The 24,446-nt window shown below is 38.9% G+C and overlaps 1 protein-coding gene across 3 annotated transcripts in view; it reads right to left on the bottom strand.

Annotated features, from left to right (window-relative positions):
* Positions 1 to 24,446, bottom strand: part of GYS1 (glycogen synthase 1) — a 41,946-nt gene that overhangs the window by 6,174 nt on the left and 11,326 nt on the right. For 2 of the 3 annotated variants that reach the window (XM_034423305.2, XM_034423306.3), the window contains exons 4-15: positions 18,925 to 19,116; positions 18,650 to 18,835; positions 15,862 to 16,006; positions 15,012 to 15,129; positions 12,784 to 12,904; positions 11,715 to 11,821; positions 9,527 to 9,586; positions 9,168 to 9,246; positions 7,205 to 7,318; positions 5,618 to 5,744; positions 3,247 to 3,342; positions 966 to 1,129 (exon numbers count right to left, since the gene is read on the bottom strand). In XM_034423305.2, the coding sequence (XP_034279196.1) occupies positions 966 to 1,129; positions 3,247 to 3,342; positions 5,618 to 5,744; positions 7,205 to 7,318; positions 9,168 to 9,246; positions 9,527 to 9,586; positions 11,715 to 11,821; positions 12,784 to 12,904; positions 15,012 to 15,129; positions 15,862 to 16,006; positions 18,650 to 18,835; positions 18,925 to 19,116 (1,509 nt within the window). Of the gene's footprint in view, positions 1 to 965; positions 1,130 to 3,246; positions 3,343 to 5,617; positions 5,745 to 7,204; positions 7,319 to 9,167; positions 9,247 to 9,526; positions 9,587 to 11,714; positions 11,822 to 12,783; positions 12,905 to 15,011; positions 15,130 to 15,861; positions 16,007 to 18,649; positions 18,836 to 18,924; positions 19,117 to 22,012; positions 22,089 to 24,446 lie in introns of all 3 variants that reach the window. The other variant, XM_087891881.1, reaches the window with a different exon arrangement.

Here is a 24,446-nt window from a genome sequence, read left to right on the forward strand (position 1 = left end):
TGATGGTCATAACTGTAAAATGTGGTTGTAAGTCACTTTTTCCAGCACCGTTATAACCGTTCGAATGGTTGCTCAAGAAATAGTCCTAAGTCGAGGACTATTTGTATTATTGTACGAGGACACTTCCAGTTATTCTCATTTAGGGGAGTACATGCACAGGATTGCCACTGGTGTGAATAGCAGTTGCCACAGGAATATGCATCTATCATGCTCATTTGCTTGAAGGACTTCATTTATAAAGTTAAGTTATAACAATATAGTTAAGTAAGAACAATAATTTTTTCTCTCTCATTTGTACTAGATTTTCTCTAAATTAAGAACTCAGGACTTGTATATGAAATTTACTCTTTAGGTAAAAAATATTTAATAATGATAGTTTATAAAGTAGACACTTTTTCCTTTCTGGATTTATTTTTACTTTAAGAAAGGAAAATAATCCAAACGCTTCAAATGCAGGGTTATGTTCTGACATGAACCAGAATATATTGGGAACAAAACCCTTTCAAGGAGCTTTTACCCAACTTTTCAAAGATGCGTTGATGAGAATAATTTGACACCAGCCTTGTTATAGGTGGGGAAAAACTTATTGGAGACTTTATAAATTATAAATAAATAATTATGCACATAATTGTTTGTACTACTTCCCATAATCTCCTAACAGGTGCTTTTACTTAACACCCCCCCTCCCCCACCAAAAAAGCTGGTAATATTCCTGATCTGACCTCAAATTTATTTCTGCTTCCAGGAAATTGCACAGAGAAGACAAGTTACCATCCTATTAAAGGACTGGTTGAGCACAGAAAGGTCCATCACTAAAAAAAATGGATAAAATAGTATTTGCACTATATGCCCTCTGGAGGCAAACATGGAGATTACAACACAGGAAGACAATAAAGCAAATGAAATGCAAAGGGTAGAGGAGAAGGACTATCACAATGGCATGTCACGGTGAAAAAAAAGCTCACCCTTCCTAGATATTTCCAATCCAGGAGATCAGAAAGCCTCTCTGTGCGGTTTCTCTGTATAATGCGCTGCCTCCGTGACTGCTGGCAGAAGCTGTAGAGGAAAGAGGTCAACTGTGTGCACGACTCATCCAAGCCCCGGAAACGCCTGTCTAAGATGTAGATCCCTGGTGGGAACCAAAAAGATGTCAAAGAAGCGGCTTCACCTTGATTCAATACAGAGAGCTGACAATTGACCAACGTAAGACAAGGCTGAGTCTCTTCTGCCCAACCGAATGGTTGTTGCCTGAGATACTAGAGCAGTGATGGCTAACCTTTTTGCAGTCGCGTGCCAAAAACGTGGGGAGCGCAGGGGGTCGTGTGCGCACGTGCCCACACCCATAATTCAATGCGCCCTTCCCCCCTGTGCATGCACGCATGACCCTCCTGCACTCTCCCACTTTTGGCACGCAATGGCATAGTGGGCCCTGTAGGCCTGTTTTTCGCTCTCCCCAGGTTCCAGATGCTTCCTTGGGAGCCCGGGGAGGGCGAAAATGGCCTCCCCCCTGGAGGCCCTCTGTAGGCCAGAAATGGCTCATTTCCCGACTTCCGGTGAGACCGGAAGGCCTGTTTTTTTGTCTCCCCAGGCTCCAGAGGCTTTCTTGGATCCTGAGGAGGGCGAAAATGGCCTTCCCCACCCCCCCAATCCCCATGGCCCATTTCCCAACTTCCGGTGGGCCTGGAAGACCTGAAAGCCAGCTGGCCGGTCTGTGCATATGCGCTGGAGCTGAGCCAGGGCAAAGTTTGCATGCCCACAGATATGGCTCAGTGCGTCTTCTGTGGCACGCATGCCATAGGTTCGCCATCACAGTGCTAGAGAATAATATACAGACAGTCCTCAAGTTATAACCAAAATTGTGGCCGGAACTTCCATCATTAAGTGAGAGGTTGTTAAATAAATCACTCCTGACCTATTTTGCTGTGGCTGTTAAGTGAATCATCATAGTGGTTAATTGAATCACATGTTTTCTAAGTGAATCTGGCTTTTCCCTTTGACTTTGCTTGTTGGAAGTCAGCTGGGAAAATTGCAAATGGTGATCATGTGAGCCCGGAATGTACAACTGTCATAAATACATGTCAGTTGCCAAGTGCCCAAATTTTGATCATGCAACTGTGGGGACATTGCGATGGTGCAAGGACTGGTGGTAAATCATTTTTTTCAGTGCTGTTGTAAGTTAGAACAGTCACTAAGCCAGGGGTGGGTTCTAAATTTTTTTACTACCGGTTCTGTGGGTATGGCTTATTTTGTGGGCGTTGCTTGAGGGTCTTGTGACAATTCTTTAGGATTTAGCAGAGCTACTGGTCTACCAGGCTTTTAACTGCTTGCAGAGCTCTACTGGTCTACTCATTTGTTTTTGGAGGCACATGTCTACCCATTTATTTTTGCAGGCACCAGTCTACTCATTTGTTTTCTTTTAATACTGATCAGCTGTAGGGCGGCCCTTTGAAGCCCCATAGCAAGAGTTTAAACAGTTTTTTTCCCTCTAGCTGATCAGCTGGGACTCAGGAGGCAGCAATAGATTGGGGGTGGGGCCAAATAAAAGGTAAGAATAATGCAGGGGGGCGGGGGGGACAGAACCGGTTCGTTGACGTCATATCGTCACCGCTACCGGCTCGGCGGAACCGGGCCGAACAGGGAGGAACCCACCACTGCACTAAGCGAATGGTCGAAAGTCAAGAGTTGCCTATAATGAAAAATGGTTTATATATATACAGTACACACTTGCCTTTATGAGGCTCTGCCATATAAAGTGGTTTGAAATGGCTTAATTTCGCTAATATTTGAATTCTTGCTCTATTGCATCGAAGCGCATGTTGCTTTAATCAGCTAGGTCTCGGCTAGAACAGGCATAATGGAATCATTCTAGATCACCAACTGAGCCATGGTGGCGCAATGGTTAGAATGTAGTATTGCAGGCTAATTCTGCTGACTGCTAGCACTTCGATCCTGACCTGCTCAAGGTTGACTCAGCCTTCCATCCTTCCGAGGCTGGTAAAATGAGGAACCAGATTATTGGGGACAATATACTGACTCTAAACCATTTAGAGAGGGCTGTGAAGCACTATGAAGTGGTATATAAATCTAAACGCTATTGCACCCATTTTTTCCCTCCAGAAATGTATAGGTTAATCTACCCACCCAAATTATTCTCCATCTGAAGGAATTATCCTGTGGTCGAGTAAGGATTGCATAGGCTCCCATTGTGCCAATACCTGTTCCCAGAGATCCCGAAATGATACCAACCGTAAGCAGATGGATCTGCTATGTGTTCCTCCATGAAGCAGCCAAAGCCAGAGAGATTGGTGGAAATGCTGGGGATCCCCATCACGGTGCATTCAGCTGGGGAATAAGAGAGAGGTCATCGGAGGACATGGATTAAATCCTGGGGATATGCACTATCTCAAGAATTTACCTTGCAGCCTATTCAGTTTTGGTCACTTGAGTTTACTAAATTTTTCCAGTCCCTATAGATTTTATGTACATGTTAAAAATAATAAATAGCTATTTTATTATCATCAAAACTTTGTTTTAGGCATTACAAGAACCTGTGCTTTCCTCACAATTTACATTCACTTATCTGTCCCTCTATTCATTTCAGCCACAATTCACAATGCAAACTTGTTTCTATCATCTCTTCAATTAATGAGGTTCAGAGTTTTCATCCTTTTCTAGCCAAAACATCATTGCTCACATATTTTATTTATTTATTTAGTTATTAATCAAATTTATACACCATGGTCAGGGGTCCCCAACCCCTGGTCCACTACTGGGCTGTGGCCTGTTCATAACTGGGCCGTGCGAGCAGCAGGCCGGCACATGCATGCAGACAGCTCAACTTGCGAAAGTGGTGGCTGGCGAACAGTGGGCCAGTGCACATGAGCGTGCAGTTTAACTTGTGCAAGTAGTGGGTTGGTGCGCATGCCCAGTTCCCCTCTCCTCCTCACTGGACGGTCAAGTTGTAAGTGACTCTGGATGATTTACATGATATATAATATGATATGACACGATATGAGAACTGCATAGTTACATGGAAAGCTGATTGTCTAATAGCTAAAAACACTAGCAATCTACTAAAATGTTTATCATCCCCACTTGGAAAATTCTAATGCATTTTGATGCCATATTAGTTATTCTGGAAAAGTTTTCCTAATTAATTGTATATAAAACACACACCTCCATAATTCTTAATAGCTCCTTTGAGCTACTGAAATTGAAAAATGAAGGAAAAGCCATCATTTAGGAAAATACTTGCAGAATTAAGTGGAAAAACATGTGTGAACGGGTAAAAAAGGCCTTATTGTTTGCAGTGGGCCTAAACAATGACAAAATACACTAAAAGAAAAGAATTTCAGATGAAAAATTCAAGACCATGTTGGCTCTTTCTCTTCTATCACTTTTGGAAAGCAAAGTTACCAGGCCTCAAGACTAACAAAATGCAGCCATAATTATGTGCCAAACATACCTAGTGCAATCTTGTGACACTGTAGTATTCACTGACAACCTGTGCTTGTTTGGTTGCCCTTTCAGAGATATTGCCTTACCATATTCCTCAATGCCTTTAACAGTGAAGAGAGTTTCTAATGTATTGCCTTCACTGGAAAAGTTGGGATACATTCATAAAGGTACCTGTCTTGAAAACAGCCCATAATGAACTGTATAACAGTCAAACAGCACAGGAAATGTTGCAAAGCATTTTATTTTATGTCATAAACTGTTTTATGATAATTTTTGTCATAAAACATTTTATAATATTTGCCCATTCTGAACCCATACCTTGTTTCAAAAATGTTGTCCTATGATACACCATTTCACCCAGTGAAAGATTATACGAACCAGCACTTTAGTAGAAGGTAATTTTTTTGGCCTCTGTTTATAAACAGAAACTGAAAAATTGAAGTACAGCCAAAATACGTATTTGCCTTATTCCGAAGAGGCTATAGTTGGGGAGATTGCCTGGAAATTTCAGTTTTGTTGCAAAAAAAAATCAGGTGGTCAAAATATAATTTTGTCCTTTTGTCTGAATACTTTCCTAGTTATTCTCATTTCCAACTGCTCCTTCAATTTTTTGTATTTCCTCTTTTCTGGCAGTTAAAACTGATCACTACTATACACCACTTAATTATGTAAAAAAAAAATAAAATCCTGTATTCATATATAGGGAGTCCTCGACTTATGACCACAACTGACCCCAAAATTTCTGTTGCTAAGCAAGGCAGTTGTTAACTGAGTTGTATGTCATTTGATGACCTTTTTGGCCACAGCTGTATAGCAAATCACTGTATTTGTTAAGTGAATCATGCAGTCATTAAGCGAATCTGGCGTCTCCTATTGGAAGGATCTGGCTTTTCCTATATGGCTTCTCTAATCTGGCTTCTCCTATTGCTTGTTGGAAGGCAGCTTCGGAGGTTATAAATGGGAATTACATGATCCTGGGAAAATGCAACTGTCATAAACACAAGGCAGTTGGCAAGCACCTTAATTTTGATCATGTGACCATGGGGATATTGCAACACTTGTAAGTGTAAAAAATGATAAGTCACTTTTTTCAATGTTGTTGTAATTTTGAACAGGGGTTGAGTCAATGCCCACAAATCTGCCCTTACAACCCACCTACCTGGTGTGTAGCCCCATGGTTCATAATAGGAAGGGAACACCCCCAAATGGCAGCCTCTAACGAATTCTTCATAATCAACAGGAAGCAACGGACTAGTGGAAGACAGAAATTCTGGATGGAAAATGACCTAGGGAGAAGAAAAGTAAAAAGAGAAAGAGTATTGACAGCATTCCAGAAAAAACTCCAAGTAAAGACTCTGAAGCAAGCATTTTTCAAAGTTCTATTCAGTAAATCAAAACCCCCAAAACCATCCCCTCACTCCTCAGTAGATCACATGCTCCAATCAACTGCCGTGCCATCTCGAGACCTCACTCCGAGATGATGTAGTGATGATGCTGTCAACTCGTGAAGCATTCCTGACCTGCTCTCGAGTTGCATAGGCAGAGGGATGGGGAACTGAGTCTCACAGCTGCAGCAAGGGAATTGCACTTCAGTCAAAAAAAAAAGCCATTCCAGCCATCACTATGTCAAGGTCATCTCCAACGAGACCCACAGTGGCTGGAGAGAGGGACTTCTACAACCCACGAAATTGCCTCGTTGGGGAATGTGACTGATGACACACCTTGGGGGGAGGTGGGAACAGGGTAGAGCTGGGGCGTGAATTAAGTGAGGTCAGAGTTGGCTTCACTTGGAACATGCCAACATGAAGCTCCTAATAAATAACTGGATTTCTTTTGAAGCTTGGTTCTTGGCTCATGATTTAATTAGGGCATCGATCAGAACCCTGACAGATACATTTGGAAATCTATATAATTTCTGCTCTTGTAAGCAGAGCTATCCTTAAAATTCTGTACTGCATTTTGTCCATATGTATTTTTATGTATGTTCATATAGCTGATTCAACTTTACGCTGCTAGCATTCAATTCATGGGTCTATAGGGGATTAACAGGATCCTTTTTAACAATAATATATTTCATGAAAATAAATAGTTAAAAAGCAAACTAAAAGTACAAAGATTCTGATAAACATAACTTCTGTTTTAGGAATAAAGCCAAAAAGAAAAAATAGCATCATGGCAATTATAAAACAGTAGTAAAATATGGCCATATATTACAATTACAATAAAACATTTAAATACATTGGATATATATCCAATAAATTGCAACCATTAAAATTTTTTAGTATTACCCGTGTTTCCCCAAAAATAAGACCCTGTCTTATATTTTTTTGAACCCTGAAATAAGCGCTTGGCCTTATTGCTTTGTGCTCAAAAGCCCGATTGGGCTTCTTATCAGGGGATGTCTTATTTTGGGGGAAACAGGGTATTTACAGCGACTATAGACACCAAGACTAAAAAAAAAGAGCCTGAATTCAAAAAATGATAGCACACAAAATTCGGAATAGACTTCACCATTTTTTCCTTCAATCATTTTGGCTTATTAAAAGTCTGAACTTCTAGATTCACAAGAATAAATAAAATATGGGACAGGACAATTAACAGACAAAAATTAATAGATAAAATCAGGTACTAAATATCCCAGCATCTTAAAAAATGGCTGAAAATTATAATATTTTAAAATTCTTTTAAAAATATAGTATGACAAATATCTCTCCTCACCTGACATGGACATACACCTGTTACTCACCTTGACACGGTCGGCACTGCTATTGAAGAGACCGATGCGCCTGATGGTGTTGAGAATAGGGTCGGTAGAATCGTCCAGCATGTTGTGAGTACAGATTGGGGGGAAAGAATGGCGCTGATTGAAGAGGGGGAAAAAAAATCCAGAAAGATGTTAACAGCTCATTTTTAAAACCTTAAGTCTGGAAGAGAAGCAAAGCCTGTAATTCACACATTAAATTGAATCCAAGATGGCTTCTGTGTTTTTTCTGCTTCTCCTTCTGAATAAATCTGGCAGGACAATATATACTGCTCAAAAAAATAAAGGGAACACAAGCAGAAGACATCCGAGATCTGAATGAATGAAATAGCCTTATTAAATATTTTGTTCTTTACATACAGTAGTTTATACACTGCTCAAACAACTAAAGGGAACACAAAACTACTGTATGTAACAAACAAAGTATTTAATAAGGCTATTTCATTCATTCAGATCTTGGATGTCTTCTGCTTGTGTTCCCTTTATTTTTTTGAGCAGTGTATTACGGTTACTTGACGGAATCACTTTATATTTAAAGATAATCTCTCTCTTTCTCTTTCCTCACATGTTTTCTGAGCGAAGACTCTGGATTTCCTGTCTAATCATAGATTATATGAAGTGTATCTAGAGCCTGTGCAGAATTTATCACTAGCAATCTTACATATATCAGTGTTTATTTATTTAATCACATTTCTTATTGCCACTTACTCTAGCTGAATCTGGATGGTGTTATAATATATATATCAAAAGTTGAAAACAGTTAAGAAACACACAAAAGAAATATATGAAAGATTAAAAACAACCATACCAATAAAAGCATAATGCAAAACATTATAGGGGCTTCCCAGATACACTAACCCAGGCCTGAGGGCTAACTAGATTTTAAAGGCCTTCTGGAACCGTAGGAAAGCGGGTGACATCCATGTTTCTGGGGGATCTTATTCCTCATTTAGAAGCCCTGGAAAGAAAGAAGTCAGCTCTCCCATCTCCACACATATCAATGTGGGGTTTTATATTGGAATATCCTGGCTTATTTTTTTACAGAGATGGTAAACCAGAGACTGAGCTGTAAACTAGACAGAGAGAGGAAACGGGAGGTAGGAGTAAATATTATTTTATACAAAACATTAGAACCTTCGTCAAACCCAAACAGTATTCATCTTTTTCTTTTTTCTAAGATAAGTTTAGAAACTGAGATATCTTAAACCAAGGTATCTTAATTAAGTAGCACAAATCCAATATCCTTATCATCTCTGTTCTAATATTGCTTCAATTACAAGAGTGTTTTCTATCTTCAGAGCCAAAATGGTCATTGTTGACAATCCTGAGAGTCAGAGGTCCACACAGCCAATATGGGGAGGCTGAATGAAAGCAATTTATACAATCCAGGAATTTAGATCCAGGCTCCCAGAATCTACTCTTCCCACTCATCTAGCAATATGTCCTTCTAAGAGACCTCAGCCTAATTGCAACTGCCCAGAACCTTTGTGTGAGATGAGAAGTCATATAAACAGGTTACAGGTAGTCCTCAACTTATGACCAATTACTAAGCAAAGGGGTTATGAGTTGTGCCCAATTTTTTTTTTTTTTGCCACAGTTGTTAAGCAGATCTCAGCAATTGTTAAGTGAATTGTGTAGTTGATACAACTAATCTGGCTTCCCTCATTGACTTTTATTTGAAGCTGACAGGGAAAATTGGAAATGGCCACCACATAACTCCAGGATGCTGCTACCATTGTAAGTGCCAGTTGTCAAGGCCTGAATTTTGATCAGAGATCGTATGTATGAAGTCTGGTTGCAAGTCACTTTTTTCAGTGTTATTGTAACTTTGAACTGTCTCCAAAAGAATGATTGTAAATTGAGGATTAGCTGTTTTATTAATGTGAAAATCTCATTTTTCATGTGCAAATTACTTTTTTTCAAGACTCATTTTCTTCATGCCCCGTACCTGAGTGGCAAAGATAGCTCTCTTCATCATTGTGAAATCTTCTTTGTCCAACATTTTATTCATGTCAGGAAGGTTCCCCCTGAATTGGAAAAGCAGGCAGACAGTGAATAATGTGGAAATTAATGAACAACATTTACAATATTGCTTTTCACTTGGACACGCATTCTAGTTTTTATACTGGAACCAAGATTTCTGAAAATAGGCTTCTATCAAATCAGTATTTCTCAAAAGAGACAATACAAAGAGAAAGAGAAGGTCTTTTAAGTTCCCATTCTCTGTAGCCATGGCAACCCAGCAGCCCATTCTCAGTTGCTCAGCACTTTATCATATTTCTTCTAGCCTTCCCATAGGAGACTTACACGAGGAGGGATTCATACAGTTTTTTGCCAAACTTCTCCTTCACTGCATTGGCCGTGTCCCTAGAGTTAAAAAAGGAGAAAAAAGGGGGGGGAGGGGAAGGGAGAACGAAATTATGATTTGCGACAGAACCTAGGATTCCTTGAATGTTTCTGAATCAAGGATGAGGAAAAATGGCTTTCAGTGGCTTTGGGATTTTCTCCCTAGAGAGAGTTAAGTCACATCTAACAGACTGGAGAAAAGAGGAAGACTATGTCAGTATTAGTATTTCTTCAGGTAGGGAGATTCCTTCCCTATTCTGAGGCTTCAGGAAAAGAATGGACTGTGCTATAGCTCATAAACTGCACAGCAGAAGGCCAAAATGGGTAAGAATCAGCGGTGAAATCTGGCTGGAGCTATTCGGCTCGTGCGAACTGGTAGTGCTGGTGGCAGGAGGCTCTGCCCACCCACCGGGACATCATTATGTCCCTTTTTTGACCCTCTGTGCATGCGAAGGCTTGTGTGCACGCTATGCACATGTGTGCTCCCATTTCTGAACTGGTAGCATAGGTAAGTGGATTTCACTGCTGGTGAGAATTATGGAAATCTTTCAGTACTATGTTGTGCATTTTTATCCAGCCTTTTTTTTTGAAAAATCTCACAGCAATTTAGAGGGAGGGGTCACCCACTAGCTTTATCCCCATTTACTCTTTGAGGTAGGTTGGACGGGATACAGGTAATCATCTTTGACCTTGACTTTTATTAGATTTCTATACCGCCCTTCTCCCGAAGGACTCAGGGCGGTGTACAGCCATATTAGAACACATATAATTTACAAAATTTAAAAAACCATTAAAATTGAATATACAAAAATTTGGCCCACAAATTAAAACTAGCATACACCCATTAAAATTCATATTCATGTTAGGCCAGCCCGGCTTGTTGAAATAAGAGGGTCTTCAGGGCGCGGCGAAAGGTGCGCAGGTCGGGGATCATATGTACATCTAGGGACAGCTCATTCCAGAGGACTGGTGCCCCCACAGAGAAGGCTCTCCCCCTGGGTGTCGCCAGTCGACATTGTTTGGCCGACGGCAACTTACAAAATTCATTTGTAAGTTGCAACTTACAAAATTCATTTAGTGGTTGTTCAAAGTTACGACGTCACTGAAAAAAGGGACTTAAGACCGTTTTTCACACTTATGATTGTTGCAGCATGCCCAAGGTCACATGATCAATATTCAGATGCTTGGGAACTGACTCATAATTATGACAGTTGAAGTGTCCTGGAGTCATGTGATCACCTTTTGTGACCTTCTGACAAGCAAAGTCAATGGGAAAACCAGATTCACAACAATCATGTTACTAATTTAACAACTGCAGTGATTCACTTAACAACTGTGGCAAGAAAAGTCATAAAAGGGGCTAAAACTAACTTAGCAAACATTTTACTCAGTAACATACATTTTGGGCCCAATTGTGGTTGTAAGTCAAGGACTACTTGTAATAGCCATCAGGCTAAAAGCTTAAGCTTTATGTGAAAGAAAGCCTAAGAACAATTCTATTCTCCCCCATTTTACCTTTGCAATCCTCTAATTTGCATACAAGTAGTCCTGAATTTATGACCACAATTGGGACCAGAATTTCCATTGCTAAACAAGATGGCATTAATTAACAGTCATTAATTTATGACTGTTTTTTGCCATGGTTATTAAGAGAATAACTGCAGTTGCTAAGTACATCATGCAGTTAAGTGAATCTGGCTTCCCATATTGACTTCGCTTGTCATAAGCGTGCTAGGAAGATAGCAAATGACCATCACATGACCCCAGGATGCTGCAACCATTGTACATATATTCCAGTTGCGATATGCTCAACTTTTCATACTGTGTCTGTGGGGAATGCTGTGATCGTCTTAAGTGCAAGGACTGCTCATAAATTGCACATTTCAGTGCCATTGTAACTTTGAATGTTCACTAAATGAATGTTGTAAATTGAGGACTACCTGTATAGAGAACAAACTATAAATCTGAGTGATTTTCCTTGTATGAGCACATCCTTTCCAAATGCACTGAACTTGTATGGACAATTTAATTTTCCTGCTCAGGAAGGGTGGTGTAATGGATTCTTATTTCATTGAATACACTGCCTGAATCCTAAGGAAGTCTGTTAAAAGGACAGATTTATGAGATCCAGAACCTGACACAAACTCACCAGAGTTGCTTGCGGACAGCTTGGCCTTTTAGTGTCTCCACGTTGAAATTATTTGTCCTAGCTGGCATGATAAAAAATGCTACCACTGTAGTCTGGCTTCCATTCACCTACAGAGAGAGAGAAGCCAACAAAAACCGGGTATGAAAGATCAATACAGTTCTTTTAAGTACGGTCAAAACTGCTCCTTGAAGAAATGGATAAGCTGACCTACGTTAAGAGAGTTTAATCAATTGAATTCATAGTTTGTTTTTTAAAATCCATCTCCCCCTCCTTCTACTATGTGGCTGGTTTTTTATGAATCATTTGTATTAGTCTTACAGCATGAGGAGTCTTGAGGTGCTTGTTAGAAAGCAGACACTCACATGTTCCAGGCTGATAAATGAACAGTGGCCTAAAAACTGAATATGCTTGGCAAGATGAGGAAAAGTGGATGAATACATAGATAAATCAGGGATGTTTCCTGGGATGTCCTTGTAACAGCTACATGGATCTCCAAGAATCATGAAACTACCATGCATCCCCAGGAAAGGCTGCAGCTAGGTGGTAGTAAGGGTGGTGTAAACATCTACACCTAATATAGATCTGAAATTCAGTATGTCCTCTCACTTCCTTTCCATTTTCCTAGAGCTTAACTGAAGGGAGATGTCCTGGACAGAATGGCTAAGAATATCTCAGCTGGACAGATTGAAAGATGCTAGCCAGACTGGGGTTCGTCTATTGTAAGTATCTTTTCATGGAGTATTCTTGTGATATGGTTCAATTAGTACTCCTGCCAGCTTGTAATATGAAATAGTTCCAATATATTATTCCTGCTTTCATGCAAATGTATCCTGTGTAAGTCGCTCTTTCCATTGTCTTTCATCTGCGCAACAATGTAAGCATGAAGCAAAATCCAAAAACAACAACTAAATTCTTTGGGCTACAGCTATTTAATTCCTGAGACACACAGTTGTTCCAGTCAGGGACATAGCGTTGCTGTAGGCCACACCCTCTCAACACAGCCACACCTAACTGCCTACCCACCATCTCTCATATCTCTGTCCCTTACAGCACCCATTTTACTAATCACCCTTAGTAGGTAGTTGAGCCTGGCTAGGGCTTCCAAGAAAATGTCAGCTCCTTTGTTGGAGTATTCATAGCGTCCAGCGATGAAGAAGAAAATAGTTTTGTCAAGGTTGAAGTCCAGGTGCCTAGAAAAATAAAACGCAGTGATGGTGGACCTGAGTCTAAGTCAGAGCTTCTTGAAAAACCAGTAAGCCTATGTTATTTAACAGCCAAGACAAATAAATTGGCTAAATAAATACAAAAGACGCACTAGAACATTAGAAATATCAACACTGCTTATATCAACGATGACAACATTGCAAAAATGGTTCAGGGAATCCATAGGGAGTGGTGGAACATCATCCCACACAAGATGAAGAAGCAAGTGCCGCTACGCTCAACAGAAATGATTGTACGCCTTAGTGAGAAGAAATCAAAACTAAGTTTGGTGTGGTGTTTAAGTGAAATAATAAAATTTGCAGTTTCCAAATCTGTATGAACCATAATACAATCATCCTTCAATGTTCATACTTTTCTGGTAATATCACGCACCCTTCCCAATAAACTGAACTGCTGGGAAATGCTTTTTTTTAAAATGGATGGGATCAATGTGAATACCTAAATAGTTTTGAGTCTTCCCTAGCAACATGCAGCAAAAATCAATTGTTTTAAAATGAAGTGTGTGTGTGTATATATTTCAAAATAGTTGGGGTGTGTCCGTGTATATACCGGTACATGTATATATGTGTGTGTATATTCACACACACACATTCTGCACAGCTGGCTGAAATCCTTTTTTTGAACATTTTAATAGTTCCCTGAATTCCAATTGCAATGTTATTATTTAGTAACATTAGTCATCATGCAAAATATGAATGCAAAATGGAAAAACAAACAAACAAAAAAGAGATAGAGCCCCTTCTGTAGGTTTTCAGTGCAATAAAAACAGAAAGGAGAGTGGACAAGAAAATAAGAAGGGAAAAAAACAGAAAAAATGTCAGATCTGTGACAGATGAGGGCAGCAAAACAGAAGCATATACAGATCCATAGTCAATTGCTTTGGGAACATATGTGCAATGTCCCATGATCCTGTGATCACCTTTTGCAACCTTTAGACAGCAAATTCAATGGGGAGGCCAGATTCATTTAACAACTGTGTTACTAACTTAACAACTGCAGTGATTCATTTAATATCTGTGGCAAGAAAAGTTGTAAAATGGGGCAAAACTCACTTAGCAATGGTTTTACTTAGCAACAGAAATTTTGGGCTCAATTGTGGCTGTAAATCAAGGATTAGCTATATATCTAATGCAGTGTCTTATTTCCATTAATGTACAGATGCCTGTAAACTGATTAAGAAAGCAGTAGTTCTTGATTTAGTCATTTATAAACTTATTCTTTATGAAAAAAATGATTTTTCTCTCATATGAGTCCTGGAAAATTTTTCCATACCTCAATATCTGACTTTGCCAGACTTGAGCAAAAACATCTGTTCATTCCCCCTACTCTTCTTTGAATGTTATTAACATTATTTATTGTCTATTTTCATTAATTTACATCCTCCCTTTCCTGTGAGAGTTCCTCCCTCATCCAATTGTCCCTTTTTGTATGCTGTTAAAGTGGCATTTCTGTCTCGGCATACAGAAAGTAGAGACCAAAACTGAGTCATTGTCAGGTGCTTAAAATCAGGACATGTTAAATTCCAGCTAAGATTTATTGATCATGCCTATACACAAGAATCTAGTCAACTGACAGTCAGCCTTAAATTGGCACTAGATAAGAGTCAACAGAATTCAAGAGGGGCTGGACTTGGATCATTTGTGGTAACATAATGACTCCAGACTAATTCCTCTCTTCACTCCACCCCCAGTCTCTGTGTCTTCTTCTACAGTCACATGTATTCTTTTAAAAGGAAAAAGAGCTTTCACTTTACACTTGAAGGTGTGTTATGTTAACCTTGCGGAAGATGAATGGACCACAAATATTCATTTGCTTTTAACAGTAACAGTAACAGAGTTAGAAGGGACCTTGGAGGTCATCTAGTCCAACCCCCTGCTCACACAGGAGGCCTGTACTAGGGATTCGAACCACTGAACTGCCGACTTTTCTAATCAACAAGCTCAGTGTCTTATTCATGAATATTCTTACATCGCTTGTCACTACTAGCTTCAGGTTTTTTTCCCTTAGGAACTCAACTTCATAGGGCAACCTGCTATAATTGATATGATACAAGTGAAGTTCATGATAACTCACCCATAAAAATGGCCTCGGACAAATTCCTGGATACGAGCTTTGCTTTGGGCATGGAGGTTTTGGAATTCGTGCATAGCAGAGAACTTCTTGACGTTTAAACCATTGGGAGTCACAATATCTGGATATGGAATGCATATGGAGATGGGTTTGTAAAAAGTGGGGAGAGTTTTAGAACGTTAAGTTTCTGAATTTACCCAAACGGCTAAGATATCCATGCAGAAAAACACATGTGAGTCACAGAAGCATTCAGCTTCCTCAAACATCCTTTGAAATACAATTGATCAATGCATTGACAGCAACTGATTCAATGTATAAGAATGGATGGGGTAAAACAGACCCCAAGGAGAAGGAATGGGAGTGGTCTTGTGACATCACAAGGAGCCAGCCAATCAGAACTAATAGTCTTAGCTGCAAATAAGAATATAAATTCTCCTCCCCGCTCCATTTCCCTCTCTTTAGTGTGAAAAAGAATAAGCAGGCTGGTCCTTTTAATAAAAAACATTGGATGCAGTAAAAAATTCACAGTGCATATTAAGATTGAAAATACTTTTAAGAATTTTTAAAATGAATGCTAAAATTGTTATTTTATATTGGGACATTTTTTCTATCTAAGAAAGAAACTAAGATTAAACATCAAGCTTCAATGTACGACTTGCACCAACAGCCTGATTAGCATTGTTTAAGGACTAGAAAATTTCATTAAAAACTACAACACTTTGAGATTCTGCATTCTACGCAAAGCAGCTGATTTCCTTGTAATATTATTGGTATATTCATAAATCCAAAGAAGACTTAAACTGGATACGATCTTGTCACACAGAGCAATCTTTTAGCTTTTAAGGCAACTCACCAGGTTTCCGTTTTAACAGATGTTCAGCTTCTACAGCTGTGATCTGAGAAACTGTACTAAAAACATGTGTGCAGTGGACAGCAGCTCTCTCCATACAATATCGATGGTAAATTTGCCGGTCTCCAGCCTCCTTATCCACATTAAACTGGGGACAAGACAAAGTGTATTAAATATCCTAAAACACACAGAATTGCACGGAGTAAAAGCAGGAAAGAATACAGCTTTCAGTTTAAATTATAGTACAGGTAGTCCTCAATTTATGATCACAATTGAGCCCAAAATTTATGTTGCTAAGTGAAACAGTTAAGTGAATTTTGCCCCATTTTATGACTTTTCTTGCCACTGTTGTTAAGTGAATCACTGCAGTTGTTACGTAATTAGTAACTCGGTTGTTAAGTGAATCTGGCTTCCTCATTGACTCTGCATGTCAGAAGGTTGCAAAAGGTGATCACATGACCATGAGATACTGCAACCGTCATAAATATGAATCAGTTGCCCATCACCCAAATTTTGATCACATGATCATGAGGATGCTGCAATGGTCGTTAAGTGTAAAAAACAGTCAGAAAACACTTCTTTTTAGTGAAGTTGTAATTTCACAGTCACTAAATGAACTTTCGTAAGTCAAGGGCTATCTTGAAAGTTGAAAAAAAGGAGATTGCAATCCAGTAGTTTGATTTCCAAGAACTTAATTCTACATTTTTTCTTTGTGAAACTCTTCTGTATTCTTCTCACAAGTGCTAAGAAATGGGTTCCTAGACAGAAAAACTGAGGGTAGCTTTTTTTTTTTAGTGTTTTCTCTCATTAATCCAGTTCCAACTACAGGTAGTCCTCGATTTATGACCATCATTGAGCCCAAAATTTCTGCTGCAAAGGTCTTAAGTGTGAAAAATGGTCATAAGTTGCATTTTTCAGTGCCATTGTAACTTTGAATAGTCACTAAACGAATTGTTGTAAGGCGAGGACTACCTGTATTTCATTTCTGAAATGATAGTAGTCTAACTATGCCTACGAAATAGACTGGAGATGTTAACATATATAGACACATTGCCTTTTTGAGCAAAGATGCCTACCGTAATTACATATGTGGGAAATGAGATCATTCTCATTAAAGAAAATAAAACAATGGAAAGTGACAAGGTCTTATTATTGTATTCAATCTAATGGAACATTGTAATATTACAGGTACTGTCCACTGTTATTCAAGACAAGAGCCTGTAGTACAGTGGACTAAAGCACTGTTATTAACAACTGCTGCTTGCAATTACTGCAAGTTCAAATCTCAACAGGCTCAAGGTTGACTCAGCCTTACATCCTTTCAAAGGTAGGTGAAATGAGGACCCAGATTGTGGGGGCAATAAACTGACTTTGTATAAATATACAAAAGTATGAAGGCTATTGCTTAACGCAGTGGTTCTCAACCTTCCTAATGCTGGGACCCTTTAATACAGTTCCTCATGTTGTGGTGACCCCCAACAATAAAATTATTCCTAAAACCATTGAAAATATGTGTTTTCCAATGGTCTTAGGTGACCCCTGTGAAAGGGTCATTCGACCCCCAAAGGGGTCCCGACCCACAGGTTGAGAACCACTGGCTTAACGCATTGTAAGCCGCCCTGAGTCTCCAGAGAAGGGCGGCATATAAATTAAAGCAAAAAAAAAAAAAAAAAGACAATCCAATAGACGTATTTCCAGAACACTAATTATTACAGGGGTCATAACATGGTGGGGAGGAGCACTGAATCATATTTTCCCTGCAGTAAAAATATTACTTATGGCCTGATTAAGTGTGATTTCTTTAACCACTGCTTCCTTAAGGGAAAAATGATTCCTGTTTCCTAGAACTGCTTCATTTATGTGCTAAAGAGTTGAATGAAAAGCTAAGATGGTAAGGGTCAGCAATCTCTTTAGGCGTAACCTCAGGCAATAATTTGCTCTCAAAATTAAAAATAAAAACACTTTGAAATCTTGCACATATAAGAACAGAAACTTTGTGAGATTGCAGCTGCTTTTTAATATCTATTTAATTGGCAGAGCTATCATTGGACACCTACAAGGAATTTGAAAGGCACTGTATCGCCACCTCCTATGCAGGAATTTTGGGAGATGGGAAGATAAGAACTTGAGCCTCTGATGCAGAATTGAGGGTAGTTGAAAGAAAAGTTCTTATTCCCTGAGCAGCCCAAAGCACGCAATAAAAAAGGCAAAAACAGGATAGGTCAGTGTTTCCCATTTCTACCAACAGAAGAGAATATTTGCAGCTCAGAGTTGAACTGTGGAATCGTTAGTGTTCTCTGGGCTTGGTGGTTTTCTTACAAACATTTCATTACCATACTAGGTAATATTATCAGTGCTACAGAAAGTTGGGCTTACTCTGTTTCTGTACAAGAGACTTGCTCTGATTGTGTTGGTGGGAGTGGTCTTTGTGGCTCCTTGATCAGGCTGTTGTTTACTGTTTGATTGTTTGTCTGAGTTGGTAGTTCCTTGAGTGGAGTATTGCTTACTGCTCGATTGTTGATCTAGTATTAATTTTGGTGTTAATTTCTAGATATCCAAGTACTGATGGCAGGCAAAGAGCTGTTTTGGTCATTTTGTTTTCTTTTTAGCTTTTTGATTGTCTCTTTTGAATGATATGTAGATGTTGTTTATATCTCTATGACTGTTGACGGCTGATTTATCTGAGTGCCACACTTCCACGAATTCCTATTTCTTCCCCTTGTTCTTCGATCACATAGTTTCATACCTCACCCACCAATCGATTTTCAATTCTAGCGATTAGAAGACTCACATTCTGCAGATTGTTGTAGAAGTCCACACTGCCGGCACACAGGTAGCGACCAAGCAGGGTAGCATGGGTAGTGAAGATGGTAGCTATTGGAAGTTTCCGGATCCGACAGAGGAAGAGGCCAACACCAGACAACCACTCATGGAAATGACCAATGATGAATGGTTTTTCTTCACATTGTGCGGAAAACTGTACAAAAAGCACAAGAAGAGAGTGACGAGGAAGATGTTGGGAGAGAGGAAGAGAATAAGTTTTCTGATAGAAACATGTTCCCTTACCTCCCCTAGGAACCAGGCTGTGAGGAAGCCAAAGAGGACGGCGTCATTGGCCTCTCGGTCATACCAAGGAATCCCAATGGAGCAGCTTTCCCACAATTCAGTTTTCCAGCGATCCAAGCTCCAAGCAGTTGCCCCAATGTCGATAAGGATCACATATGGACCCCCCTCAATCAGCCAGCGGCCAAAGTAAACCTAGAAAGAAGTTAGAGACAACAGATTAATGAATAGGAGAGATATGGATTGATATTTTTGTATCTAATCCAGAAATATTCTCTAAAACACAACCAACAAAGTATCAATTGTAAAAGTCAGTGCTCAGTTGAGCAAGTTTTATCATCAACTTAATAATATCCACACTCATGAGGCTATGTTCTATAAGCATTTCATCTCTCAGATTCTTGAAGGAATGTACATTTTACAATTTCAGGAAAAAAATAAATGATGAATCAGCACACTGCATACAGCAAAAAAAGGTAAATATCAAAGTGAGGAATAAAAAAGAAGAGGGATCCTATATAAGGAAGTTCTCTATATATTTCTACTTTAAATCATCTGGATTTTCAGCTCTGCCCATTTACAGGTTCAAACATTGTTTTTTTTGTTTTGTGTGCTAGAAATATAATCCCCGTTTTTATGCAGAAGTTGAAATACTTCAAGGGCCCAATTTATATCCATTAGATTTATCAATGGAATTATGAAATAAACTTTTAAAAACTATTTACGGTATGTATACATTTAGTGTGCAATCTGTACATGCAAGGTGGCTTAGATCATGACGTCTGCACTTCAGATTTTACAGACTTCCAAATCTGATGAGAATATCTCAATAACTTATTTTTAACTGTCAAATTCTCCTCATTTTAAGTGGACTCTGTAAATTGTGACCTCCATTTTAATCCATAACACTCTTTTTCTCCTTCATCTCTCAGACCTGCTTTTAACCCATGATATCATCACCCCTTGTCCACTCATTTCACATACCAAAATGTGCAGAGATATGTGCATCAAGTGTGTGTAGATCTCTAAATTTAGAGTCTGGTTCATGTTACCTCATCTCCATTTTATAAAAGGTCGCTTGCCTGGGGTTGTTTTTTTGCTGAGCAACCCAAAATAACCTCTTGCTCTGAAATGAAGTTAGGAACTAGAAAAATCAAGTAAACAAGAGGGAGTATTGAATGTATCATATATATATATATATATATATATATATATATGTATGTATGTATGTATGTATGTATGTATGTATGTATATGTATATGTACATAATATATATATATATACTTCCATACTCAAAATAGTTAATATCTATATTCAATAGTTCCAGCATACATTTAAGTTTGTTTTTTACACCAATGTTTTCCTACTCACTTACTACTAACTGTTTCATCAGGGAGCTGATCATAGTATCTTTGTTATCGTAACCAATTTGGAACCAGTATTTAAATGATGCAAAGATAAGCCAAAATTCTTGACTAATTGGATGAACAATATACAAATCTGTGCCGGATTTATAATCCTAGTTTTGGGAGCTGTATCCATCACCCTGAATTTTGTCACAGTGGGTGGACTCTGCCATTGATTAACCACAGTTTAATTAAAGGGGACTTGTAAAAATCATAAATCATGGTTTAAACAGCTTTATATAGTTGGCTTTATATATATGTGTGTGAAGCCCCACAAATGCATTAGAACATAACAATATATTTTTCCTGCCTGATTGGTTTTACCTTCTTGCAGGAAAGGAATGTCAGCAAATGTGGCTATTTGCATTTGTACAATAACCAACAATGAAAAGACAACTGGGCATTATTTTAATATTTTGATGTATTTCTAGCAAGACTTTCTTACAGATATGCAGCAGCATAAAATCCCACAATACAAACCTTTTGCTTAATAGTGTTCTAGTGACTATAAAGCTGACATGAGACTCCCTGGGTCCTTTAGCAGTCATGGAACCACAACTCTCCTCATTCTCATCTTTGTCATGATTCTCACTGAATTAGAATAGAATAGAACAACAGAGTTGGAAGGGACCTTGGAGGTCTTCTAGTCCAACTCCTGCTTAGGCAGGAAACCCTACACCACTTCAGACAAATGGTTATCCAACATCTTCTTAAAAACTTCCAGTGTTGAAGCATTCACAACTTCAGAAGGCAAGTTGTTCCTCTGATTAATTGTTCTAACTATCAGGAAATTTCTCCTTAGTTCTAAGCTGCTTCTCTCCTTGATTAGTTTCCACCCATTGCTTCTTGTCCTGCCCTCAGGTGCTTTGGAGAATAGCTTGACACCCTCTTCTTTGTGGCAGCCCCTGAGATATTGGAACACTGCTATCATGTCTCCCCTAGTCCTTCTTTTCATCAAACTAGACATACCCAGTTCCTGCAACCGTTCTTCATATGTTTTAGCCTCCAGTCCCCTAATCATCTTTGTTGCTCTTCTCTGCACTCTTTCTAGAGTCTCAACATCTTTTTTACATCGTGATGACCAAAACTGGATGCAGTATTTCAAATGTGGCCTTACCAAGGTATTATAAAGTGGTGGTATTAACACTTCACATGATCTTGATTCTATCCCTCTGTTTATGCAGTCTAGAACTGTGTTGGCTTTTTTGGCAGCTGCTGCACACCGCTGGCTCATATTTAAATGGTTGTCCACTAGGACTCCAAGATCCCTCTCACAGTTACTACTATTGAGCAAGGTACCACATATACTGTACCTGTGCATTTTGTTTTTCTTCCCTAAATGTAAAACCTTGCTTTTTTCACCGTTGAATTTCATTTTGTTAGGTAACGCCCAATGTTCAAGTCTGTCAAGATCCTTCTGTATCTTAAGCCTATCTTCCGGAATGTTGGCTATTCCTGCTAGCTTGGTGTCGTCTGCAAATTTGATGAGTTCCCCAACTATCCCCTCATCCAAGTCATTGAGTTTGGAGTTTAACAACTTTAGAAGACCAGAGATTCCCCTTTCTTCTACACCTGCACCTTGAAAGAAGATGCCTTCCCATGCAAATATTTCCCATACTTGTCAGTTGCATCACGCTAATGCAATTTTGAGGTCTGTAGAATAATGGCCTGTTGCATAAATTTACCTCAAATTTCCTAAAAACATTTTGCAGCCTTTCAGGAGCCACGGATTTGGGTGGGATCTCCATTTTCATGCCGTATCTTCATGGATTTGGATGTTGAGAAGAAGTAAAAACAAATTAGAAAGATCTTCAACGACAAATAACATTTCTTTCTAATCCTCTCATGTGGGAACCCCAAACTTCTCTTGATGTAAAGATGAAAAATATTGGCCCACCAACAGGCAGAAATGTTTAGAGTCACCCCTGGAGATGGTCTAAAGATGGAGAATGTTCCTTTTACTTTGAGGGAGAAGATGATTAAAATCTCTGTAGGATGCCTTTACCTGGGCAGAACCTCCACAGTCCTAGTCCTGCAAAAAAAACTAGCAGGGTAATTGTGATTTCCTCAGCTTCTTTCAAAGTATGTTAAAGTGTTCAGGTGCAAAATAGTCCAATTGCAAAAGACCAAGGCATCTTTGCCGGCTGAAGGAAAATTGAGGCTTCTAAGCAGTCTTTAAGCAAAGTTTTCACCTCTCTCATAATCTGGCCCCATTTCTCCCATTGATGGAGGTCCCATTTAATTAACAGAATAACAGAGTTGGAAGGGACCTTGGAGGTCTTCTAGTACAATTCCCTGCTGAGGAAACCTGGTGTCCCACTGCTCAGGAAACCCTATACCATTTCAGAGAAATGGTTGTCCAATCTCTTCTTTAAAACTTCCAGTGTTGGAGCATCCACAACTTTTGGAGGCAAATCATTCCACTGATTAATTGTTCTATCAGGAAAGTTCTCCTTAGTTCTAGGTTGCTTCTCTCCTTGATTAGTTTCAATTCATTGCTTCTTGTCCTGCCTTCAGGTGATTTGGGGAATAGCTTGGCACCCTCTTCTTTGTGGCAACCCCCGAGATATTGAACACTGCTGTCATGTCATTCCCTAGTCCTTCTTTTCATTAAACTAGACATACCCAGTTCCTGCGACCGTTCTTCATATGTTTTAGCCTCCAGTCCCCTAAGTCATCTTTGTTGCTCTTCTCTGCACTCTTTCTAGAATCTCAACATCTTTTTTACATTGTGGCAACCAAAACTGGATGCAATATTCTAAGTGTGGTCTTACCAAGGCATTATAAAGTGGTATTAACGCTTCATGTGATCTTAATTCTAATTTATTTAACTAGGAATCATTTCTTTTTGTCTTCTTGTCTTTTTCAATGTATCAAAGGTATATGTAAAATGGAGCAAAACTCATTTAACAAATGTCTCACTTAACAACAGAACCTTTGGGCTCAACTGTGGTCGTAAATTAAGGACTACCGATATAGGTTTACAAGGAAGTCTCTGTTAGATTGGCCAACATATTACAAAACTGATCATAAATTTCTATACTATAAGCATGTGACATGGTCTGACTCACAAGGAAACATGGTCTACATCTTTTTCAACTTATTAAAAAGTATTACTGTATCTAAAAATCTGGATTGATCAAAATCTGGATGGTAGAGATACATGGGTTCATCCAATGGTGATCAATGATTATGAAATACTGTAACTTGGAATGTAACAGGAGAAAATAGTAAAAACATGAAATTATAAAATAGGAAGGTTGATTGCCCAACTGTAATTTTATAACCGAATTCTTAAGTAATGATTCAACACTAAACAGGAAGTAAGACAAGAATGGGTGACCTCCCCTTGATTGCTTAATGCATTCATGGATAATGTTTGAAATTATTATTACAGTTGTGTAGTTTGGGGACATGAATATATGTGCATTTTTATGTGCATAAATGATTTCCAACAAATATTAGACAGAGTATATGATACAATAAGAACTACAGCTCTAAATACTCTATCAGAGCCAAGGTGGTGCAGTGGTTAGAGTGCAATACTGCAGGCTACTTCTGCTGCCTGCCTGCAATCTGGCAGTTCGAATCTCACCAGGCTCAAAGTTGGCCCAGCCGTCCATCCTTCTGAAGTCAGTAAAATGAGGACCCAGATTGTTGGGGGCAATATGCTGACTCTGTAAACTGCTTAGAGAGGGCTATAAAGCACTGTGAAGCGGTATATAAGTCTAAGTGTTATTGCTATCAGAAATCAAAGTACTTACATTTGACAACAAAAATGAACATTTGTAAATTATTCAGAAAGGAAAAAAATGGATGAATTTGTATCTATGATGTTTGTTAAATATAGAGAAATGGACAAATTTTAAGCTGTACAAATGTTGAAAAAAATATACTGTATACGGTCTATTATGAGAATGTCTGTTGAAAGATATAAAATGGATGCTGCCTACATTTTACATGGAAATGAAAGTTGAATATATCAGAAGAGAAGCAACAGAATGGAGTTCTCTTAGAGACTTCCGGCTGACATCGTGATGATATCAGACATAGGGAACAGGTTTCCGCGTTCCCTGTGCGGAGTTCTCCCTGTTAGTGAGCTCTGAGAGGAGCCAAAGC

The sequence above is a fragment of the Pantherophis guttatus genome, chromosome 4, assembly GCF_059756535.1.
Source record: "Pantherophis guttatus breed Tessera chromosome 4, ASM5975653v1, whole genome shotgun sequence".
Taxonomy (NCBI): domain Eukaryota; kingdom Metazoa; phylum Chordata; class Lepidosauria; order Squamata; family Colubridae; genus Pantherophis; species Pantherophis guttatus.